Genomic DNA, 9,689 nt, shown 5'->3' with positions numbered 1-9,689 from the left:
CCTGGGTGGCTCAGTTGGTTAAGCGACTGCCTTCGGCTCAGGTCATGATCCTGGAGTCCCGGGATCGAGTCCCGCATCGGGCTCCCTGCTCGGCAGGGAGTCTGCTTCTCCCTCTGACCCTCCTCCCTCTCATGCTCTCTGTCTCTCATTCTCTCTGTCTCAAATAAATAAATAAAATCTTTAAAAAAAAAAAAAAAACCACAGTGAGGTACCACTTCGCACCCACTGGATTGGCCAGAATTAAAAAGACAGAAAACAGGTCATGTGGGTCAGGATGTGGGCTGTTGGGATCCTCACACACGGCCGGGGGGACATAAGACGGTGCAGTCACGTGGGAAAATGGTTTGGTGGTTCTTCAAAAAGTGAAATATAGACTTACGCTCCTACACGTGTACCCAAAAGAATGGGAAGCAGGGACTTGCACGGATGTTTGCACACCACGTTCACAGCATTACTCACAAGTGCCAAAAGGTGGAAACAACCAAGTGTCCGTTGGATGAATGGATCCACAAGGTATGGATATCACTCAGGCCTTAGAAGGCGTCAAGGACTGACTGATGCTCCCACCTGTGGAGCAACCTTGAGGACATGGTGCTGAGGGAAATGAGCTGGTCACAAACAGACAGCTGCTGCAGGACCCCGGTACCAGGAGAGTCATCCAGCCCAGCGGCAGGACGGATGTCCCCAGGGGAAGGGGTGTGGGGCTGGTGTTGAATGGGGACAGTTTCTGCTCAGATGATGGAAAAGTTCTAGGCATAATAGGTGGTGGTGACATTTACAGTGTTGTGAACATAGTTAACGTCACTGAACGTGTGCTTGAAAACTGTAAGCTTTATGTTTGTGTATTTTACCACAATGAAAAATACACTAAAAAAAGAGAAATGAGTTTATAGCAATAAAGCATGGGCACACGTGTGGCAGGGGAGAGCTCGGGTCCCAGGAAGCAGTGGGCATCGGCCCAGTGCGTGACTGTGGCCTGACCCCACACAGGCCCCGGGGTGTCTGGACACGCTCATCGCCGGCCCCGCACGTCCCGCCACAGCTCAGCACCTGGACGCGCTCCGGCGTGTCGCACCCCGAGGCAGGAGCAGCCCTGTGTGCGGCAGAGGGAACAGGCTCTGGACTCCTTTACCAGGTCCTCCGGTGCGCCCTCTAGGGACCACACGTGACCTCACAACAACCCCTTCTTTGGAGGGAAACCGAGGCACAGAGCGGTCAAGCGGTGCAGCCAGAAGACCTGCCCAGCCCAAGTGTCAAGGGGCGGCCCTACCTTCCGCCTGAGCCGGGCCACCAGGAAGTTTGTGAGATGTGCCCTGTCCCTGAGCCTCCTGAGGGCTAGCCCAATGGGTGAACCATCAGCTGACACGGCTCCTCCTGCAGAAAGAGTGATTCTGTCAGGCTCAGGCCTCCTACAGCCTCGGGGAAGGTCCTGGGAGTGGAGGCTGTGTCGTCCAGGGCAGAGATGCATGCTTCGCTGCCCTCCCCTGGGGATGCCCGCTGTCACTGTACGTCCACTGGGAAGTGAAGATGCTCTAGAGCTGAGCGGAAGGGGGCAGGTCCCCATGAAGACTGAGAGGCGCTGGGATGAAGTCTCATCCTCGTGTCAAGGAAGCAGGAACCTCTGCAGGAAAACAGTACGGCCTTGCCACCTAGTGCCAGGTGGAGGCTGGTCTGCACCAGCCTCCCAGCTGCTTGGGAACTAGGGAAACCTTCTTATGACCATAGGTCAAAGAAGGGATCGGTGGAGGTTAGAAATTATTTTGACCTGAATTATCATTAATACACTGCTTATCAAAACTTCTGGAATGCAGGGCTGCCTGGCCGGCTCAGTCGGTAGAGTGTGAGACTCTTGATCTCGGCTCAGGTCATGATCTCAGGGTCGTGAGATCGAGTCCCGCTTTGGGCTCTGCACTGAGCGGGGAGTCTGCTTCTCTCCCTCTCCCTCTGCCCCTCCCCCTGCTTGTGCATGCTCTCTCTCAAATGAATAAATAAATCTTTAAAAAAATTTAAAAACAGGGGCGCCTGGTGGCTCAGTCGGTTAAGCATCCGCCTTTGGCTCAGGTCAGGATCCTGGGGGTCCTGGGGTTGAGTCCTGCATCCGGGCTCCCTGCTCAGGAGGGAGCCTGCTTCTCCCTCTGCCCCTTACCCCCGCTCTCATGCTCTCTCTCACTCTCTCTCTCAAATAAATAAATTACAGTAAAATAAAATTCGAAGGACAATACTATAGGCAATTTTTAAAAATCTAGATGAAATGGACAATTTTCTAGTAAAATATAATATCAAAAAGTGACACACGAAAAAGAAAATCGGGATCGTCCTTTACTGTGAAAAAAACTGAATTCACACTTTAAAACCTTCTCACAAAGAAAATCCTAAACCCAGAGGGGCTCAGAGTTGAATTCTATTAATTGGTTCAGGAAAAATTAACATGGGTCTAATATAAACTTTTTCAGAAAACAGAAATAGGGAACATCTCCCAACACATTTGAGGCCAGACCCGTGGTCCTAAAACTTGACAATGGGCATCATGAGAAAGAAAGGGTACAGCCAAAGTCACTCACTAACATAAACGTATTAATTGTCAGTAAAATAGCAGTAAAAGAATATATCATGTGTTGAGTTTATTCCAGAGATGTAAAGTTGGTTTAACATTCAAAAACCGACGCAAGCTCACTGTTCTGGACAAGACAGCGCGTGCGTGCCCCGCCCTCTCCTTCGGTGCAGCTGCAAGCCCAAAGCGGCTGTGAGGGGAGGCCCGGCGGGCGAGGGCCGGGGGCTCCGGGGGTGGGGACCCTGCAGCGGGCTCCCCGTCGTTCCCTTCCTGTATTTCCGAGCTCTGATGCTGGAGCAGCCACAGCCCAGACACACCAGGGAGCTCGCACCAAGAAAGGCCCCAGCCAGGCCTGTTCCCTGCAGTGGAAGGGCCAGGGAAGGGGGACTCCACAGGCGGGCGTGGTGCAGACAGAGGCTCATCTGCACCAGCCGCCTGCACCCTCCTGGGAAGAGCATGTGTGGAGGGTGCGGGGGGGGCGGGTGCGCAGGGCAGAGAAAGGGATTCCTTAACTCTGCACCAAGTCCCTGAGGGGCCCCTGTGGAAACCAGGCAGCGTGGGGATGGCCGAAGTGTTGCGAGCTGAGCTCTGCTGGGGGGGAGGGGGCAGAGAGCGCCAGGACCATGGCCTCGGGCCGCACACAAGGAGGCACAGCAGAACAGCATCATCGCAAAGGCTCTGGAGACCAAGGGGCCGTTCGGTCTAGACCCAGCCCGAGAGAGCGGGCCAGGACACAGACGTGCATTGCGCCTGAGCAAGGTGGAGGGCCCGAAAGCGCAGAAGAGGAATCAAACAGACGTCATAAAGATCGGAGTTTCAGAGCATCCCCTTGGTATGTGCATGTCATCATCCAAAGTCTCTCATCACACCGATAACCAGGAAAATCCCAACTCAAATGAAGCACTGAGAGGGCAGATGTCGGGATCATGTGGAATAGGGAACAAGGAACCTAAAGCAAGAATGTATCAACAGTCTTAAAACAATGGAAGAAGAAAAGTTTCAGCAGAGCGGTAAAAGATAAAGAAAAACTCAATGGAATCTTAGAACTGAAACCGAAATAAAAGTGCCCCCGAAGGGCCCCAGAGCAGCATGGAGGTGACAGCAGGCCTGTGCGCTTGAAGATGGACGTAGAAATTGCCCATCTGAACAACAGAGGAAACAGATGGAAAGAAGTCACAGAGCCACAGCGACCTGTGGGAGAAGAACAAGAGAGCGAGCGTTTTTGCCGCCAGAGTCCCAAAGGGAAAAAGAGCACGGAGTCGAGAAAACACGTGCAGAAGTCATGGTTGAAAACTCCCCAAATGTGGCAAAGACAACAACCTTCAGATTCAATGCCCAACATGATAAGCCAAAGAAGCATGTGTCCAGACACAGCACCATCAGATACCTGCCCTGAGCAACAGACTCGGCCTGCGACTGGTCGGGGAAAGGGCTGGATGGCAGAGGCCTTCTCAGAGGAAGTGGCACCACTGGATTAAGGGCTGAAAGCTCCTCCTTTGACACCAGTGAATACATTCCCTTCTCGGGTAAAGGGAAAGATCTGGCACCAGCAGACCTGCCCTAAGAGCAGATGATGTGGAACCTGGAACGTCGGGACGCAGGAAGGACACAAAGGGCAAAGGGCAGGTGTCCAGCTGACTGTCACAGACTCCACCTTTCCTCTTGAGTTTTTTGAAGTACGTTTGACATTTCAAAGCAAGAACGATAATCCTGCCTGAAGCAGCTCCCGACGTAGGAGAGGCAGGGTTTGTGACAGCCACGCGGGCACGGGGCGTGCGTGGCAGGCACACCTCCACCTTCCGAGGGAGGCTGTGCAGTGTGGACGGGAGCTGGCCGTGGTCCTGCAGCCACCAGAGCTGTGCCCTCAGCAACCACTGACCCATGGCAATGGAACACCAACAACGTGCAGATGACCCACGAGCAGGAAGACAGAAAACAGGCAGGAAGCGGCTGCTCACCCTCCACACGACAAGTGCAAGTATATTGGTTAGAAACATTAGCAAAATGGATTTTAGAAACTGACCGAGCTATGTGCTGTCCACAAGAAATTCACTTCAAATGTGGTAGAAGCACGCTAAAAGAGGAAAGGATCCCGAAGACACGCCGAGCAGACACTCACCAGGGGGAGGCCAGGTTAGTGACCAACAGCACGCGGAGGGGACCCCGGGGCAAGGAGAGCTGCGGGACCCTGGAAGGGTCCGTCCCCGTCACAAACACAGCAATCCTAGGGCTGTACGCATCCAACGACAAGGCTTCAGAACACATGATGCAGAACTGACAGAATCACAATAAAAAGCAAAGATCTGCCTAACAACAGGAAGAGAAAGGAATTTCCTTACTCTGACCCTGCGTCCCCAAATCCTTACCAAGTATTAAAGTGAAATGCTGAAAATTTTTCTCTGGGATCAGGAAGAAAGCCAGCCGTTACCAACATCCTACTGGAGATGCCGGCCAGGAAACGTAACTTAAGAAAAAGAAATAAAAGGGCGCCTGGGTGGCTCAGACGGTTAAGCGTCTGCCTTCGGCTCAGGTCATGATCCCAGGGTCCTGGGATCGAGTCCCGCATTGGGCTCCCTGCTCCTTGGGAGCCTGCTTCTCCCTCTACTTCTCTCTCTCTCTCTCTCTCTCTCTCTGTCTCTCATGAATAAATAAATAAAATCTTTAAAAAAAAAAGAAAAAGAAATAAAAGATACCAGCTTTGGGAAGCCATCCAGCTCCTGAGCAGAGATGGGATGATCGAGAGGGGCAGCGTCCTGCTCCCTCCCTTCTCTTCTCATAACCCATCTGCTGGGCAGCTTGAGGGCGCTGCCTGGCCTACGTCCGTCCCCCTAGCTCCCCCAGGTGGGCCCTCCACCCGGCCAGCGCCCCAGCCGGGGTGAGGGGGCATCTGCGTGCTGTCGGAGCAGGGGTGGGGCAGGGAGGCGCCCACACAGAGGGGTGAACCGGCGTAAACACTTTGAGAACGGCCTGGCCCGGGGACTCCTGGAGGCAGGGACAGGGACCTACACTTTGCGGCCATTCCTTGACCTGTGCATTTGCATTTCAGGACTTTCTGTAAGGTTTATATTTCAGTCAAAACAAAGGTAGTGTTACTGGGGCAGAGCACGCGACAGGACGAGACAAGGACTCTTACCGGGGACTCTGGCCGAGGTGCAGACGCTGGGCTGAAAGTCGGTGTAAGAGGAGGGCCTCTTGGAAGGATCTAACACATCTTCTACTTGTTCTTCCAAGGTTTTAAATTTATGCTTTAGGTTTCGTATTTCTGTTTCAAGGACTGTAACGTGATCTGCCCCCAAAAAACCAGTGAATACACAGGCATACACATTGACACTCCCCTCCACCGTCACCAGGGCAGAGGCCCACCCAGGCTGGGGCCGCCTGCTCGCGGCCCGCCCCCCACAACGGCCACTGGCCGCCACAAGCCGGCAGACACCCAGCGCCCCCTCGTGAGCCTTCATGCGCAGTGTCATGGCCATTCCTGGGCCCCTCCTCACCGCGCACGGGGCGGAGCCCAGCTCGGCTACAGCACAGGACGCTCCGAGGAGAGGCCTGCTGCCCGCCACTCGAACCCGGTGCCCAGCCACCTCCCCGTGCCAGGTACACAGCCTTCGCGGTCCTCTTCCCTTTACCAATACACGCTGTTATCCCACACAGAGGCACGGACTTAAGACACTCTCTCTCCGAGGAAATGCTGCTGCCACAGTTTGAAGTAATGTTTTAAAGCAGACGTTCATGCATAAGACTCCAGGGGAAGCCCATCTTGGACCCAGTGGAGACCCATGTCCCCTGCCCTCCCCTCTCCTGCTGCCCTCGCCCTCGCTCACCAGGAGCCTCAGTTGCTGCCTCTGGGCTTGGACGGGGCTGCTCTGTGTCGGAGGACTGACCCCCTGACGGGGCAGCAGGAAGAACGAGGTCACTCAGGGTCTCCATTTCTTTCCTCATCTCTGAAACAGCCCTTCGTAAGCTTGTGTTTTGCTCCTGGAGCCTCTGGATCTCACTAGACGGAAAACTTCCCCTTATTTCTTCCTCGTGATGCCTTAGGAGCATCTGTCAAGAAAGAAAGAGAATGCTCACAGCTACAGAAGAACCCTGCGGCTCGCTGCCCGTCCAGGGCCGGCTGTGTCCGCGCCCCCCTCGTCTGCCCTCCCGGCTCAACTGACGACACCGAACTTCTAGTTGTCGCAAAGACAAGGCTGCTGTTGGCCAAAGGCAGCTTCTCCTGAGAAACCTGGAAGCCACCGCCCACCCATGGGGCGGCTGGCGTGGAAAGGACAGGCAGGCGACGCGGGGCCGTCAGCCGCCGGGAAGGCTGCTTGCGGGCGGGCGCCGCTGCATCGCGGGGAAGACAGTCTGGCGGCTCCTCAAAGGGTTAAACACGGAGTTACTACATGACCCACAATTCCACCCCGAAAACATACGTCCACCTAAAAACTTGTACGTGCGTGTTCACGGCACCGTTTTTCAAAATGTGCAAACACAAGTGTCCCCAGTGGACGAGTGAACGAAAACAAACGTGACACAGTGGAACAGCGCTCAGCCACAAAAAGGAATGAAGTTCCAATACACGCGATCACACAGATGAACCATGAAGACCTGCTAAGTGGTGGTCCAAGAGCTCAGTGCAGTTATGATCATAAACACGCTCAAGGGTGTAAAGAAAAACAGGGACATAACAGGAAGAGGAATGGAAGATAATTTTAGAAAACCAGACACCACCCACAGAGATGAGAAATTCACTGAGCTGACGGGACGTCGCAGAGGAGGGCTCCGTGAGCGCGAGCAGGCGGCAACAGCAAGTGCAGCTCGAGCACCGAGTGAGATTGGAGAGAGTCATCAGGCTCAGCAGAAGAAGTACTTCATTTATTTATTTATTTTTAAAGATTTTATTTATTTATTTGAGACAGAGAGAATGAGATAGAGAGTGCATGAGAGGGAGGAGGGTCAGAGGGAGAAGCAGGCTCCTTGCCAAGCAGGGAGCCTGATGCGGGACTCGATCCCAGGACTCCAGGATCATGACCCGAGCCGAAGGCAGTCGCTTAACTGACTGAGTCACCCAGGCGCCCGAAGTACTTCATTTATAACAAATGTGATGAACACGTAAGTCCACAGATCCAAGAAGTCCACCGAACCCAAAGCAAAATAAACACAAAGAAAATCACACCAGACAGCACATCATGATCAAACTGCTAAAAAAGATCAGTGGTAGAGAGAAAACTCCCGGAAGTGATCAGAGGAAAACAGGGTATTCCGTGGTGTGACGGGCGCAAACGCAGGTTTCTGCCGACCCCTCGTGACAGCCGCTGAAACCCTCGAGACAGAGGGCTGGTGTGCGGCGTGCAGGAAGGGACACCCCAGCTGCCTTGCAATCCAACGGTCAGCGGCGGCATCCTTCAGAAATGACAGTGACCACGAGGGGCTCACTGCAGCGGGGCCTGCTGCTGGCTGTAAACAACCAGAAAACCAGACGCGTTCCAGGAAACGAGTGTCTGCCCACAGGCCAGCACAGGACCGGGATGCCTGAGGCTCGGGCCAGGGAACGCGGCCCTGCAGGCGGACTGCCCAGTTCTGGGTCCAAGCCCAAGCAGAGGCCCCGCTCACAGACAGGCACCTGCCGACAGGCCGGCCGCCCCGGCTGCCACACAGGCTCCGCAGCTCCAGCCTTCCTGCGGCTTGCCCAGTCCTGCGGCACTGACCCACCTGAGCAGAAGGTGAGCTTCCACCAAGCTCCCACACGGCCGTGCAGCCTTAGGACGACAGGCGCTAACCGGCCCAGCGGCCGCGGGGAAGAGAAGGGCCATACGGTCAAATGCACAACCACGCACATTGTTGTTTTGACGAATCACAAGGACATGAAACACAGTCGTCGTAGAAGTGGAAAAAAAGACTCAAAATTATATAGCACAACCTGAAGTCTATAAAAATAGTACGTGCATGGGGGCACGTTTAAGACCCACAGGAAGAGGCAACTAGAGAAACGCACCAGAGTGCCTGAAAGGCCCGACCACGGGTACTTCCACGTCCTCTGGAGGGCCAGGCGCTGGGTCACAGCCCCCCTTCAATGCTCTGCGAAGGGGATGCATCACACAGATGAAGCAATGGACGCTCGAGCTAACGAGGTCTGACCCAGCCGCCACGCCGTCTCCACGCTGCCCCCGCGTGCTCAACCCACTGCCACGCGCCGGCCACTCTTTCATTTGCCACGAAAGTGCCCTGGAGGCTGCGAGAGGAAGCCTGCTCCAGGCCACACAGGAGCTGAGCCGGGTTGGACCTCCGGTCCGCCTGGTTCGAGGCCACGCCGCTGAACGGAGATTGTTGAGTTCTTGCAGTGGCCACACGTTACTTCTCCCTCCAGAAGGCAGCTAGCTCTTTTTCTACTGAACACAGACCTCAGCTTTCCAACACCCTCCCCCCGTCACGCCCTCCGCGGCCCCACTGCTCGCCGCGGACACTGCAGACAGGAAGGGCCACCTGTCACCCTGCAAACCCCCAACCTCCCTTTCCCATGCCCGGCGGAACGTCTCGCACAAAACGTCACAGCTGCCCCTGCACAGACCCCAGAGCAGAGCCGCGTGGGACCTGCCGCTGGCCCGGCCCTGCTCAGATGCTCCCTCTGCCGCTGTGGGGCAGGGACCACCCCTCTCGGGGTCCTGGCTCCCTCATCTGTAGGACGGGACGGCAGCATCAGCCCCCAAACCCTGGGGCAGCCCAGCCAGCTCCGAGAGCCACGATCTTGTCTGGCACGGGCTGTGCACTGTCCTGCGCCCCGTAGCACCGGGAGGGCCGGGTCTTCCGAGCCTGGGGCCGTCACCGCCGGGGACTGACGCGGTCCCTGCTCAGCCTCCATGCATGCAACCGGGCAAGTGACCTTTCATAAAGGACAGAGGTCGGACTACTGGACACACAGCCCCTGGCGCTGCCCCGGAAGCCACCTCCCCTGCCGTGTTTCCCCGATTTCCCAGCGACACGGCTTCCCTCAGGGGCCTTGAGGTGAGACCTGTGGGGGGCTGGGGCCTCCTGTGACGCTGACCGTGGGGCATGTGCCTCAGGCCGGAAGCAAACGCTCCCTCGGGGGCCCTGGCTAGAACCCTTCCTGCCTCTTCCAGCTTCTAGCGTGGACCCGCACTCCTCCGTGTCCCTC

General features: G+C 55.7%; 1 protein-coding gene across 1 annotated transcript in view; it reads right to left on the bottom strand.

Annotated features, from left to right (window-relative positions):
- The window catches only part of CCDC57 (coiled-coil domain containing 57), a 44,810-nt gene that overhangs the window by 8,862 nt on the left and 26,259 nt on the right, over positions 1–9,689 (bottom strand). The window contains exons 9-12 of the mRNA XM_081805943.1: positions 6,717–6,880; positions 6,376–6,598; positions 5,685–5,837; positions 1,271–1,374 (exon numbers count right to left, since the gene is read on the bottom strand). Coding sequence (XP_081662069.1) covers positions 1,271–1,374; positions 5,685–5,837; positions 6,376–6,598; positions 6,717–6,880 — 644 coding nt within the window. The remainder of the gene's footprint in view (positions 1–1,270; positions 1,375–5,684; positions 5,838–6,375; positions 6,599–6,716; positions 6,881–9,689) is intronic.

Source organism: Leptonychotes weddellii, chromosome 15 (assembly GCF_054177405.1).
Source record: "Leptonychotes weddellii isolate Sample4059 chromosome 15, ASM5417740v2, whole genome shotgun sequence".
NCBI classification, from domain to species: Eukaryota; Metazoa; Chordata; class Mammalia; order Carnivora; family Phocidae; genus Leptonychotes; species Leptonychotes weddellii.
Note: the sequence above shows the minus strand (reverse complement) of the source record. Positions and strands in the feature narration are given on the sequence as shown.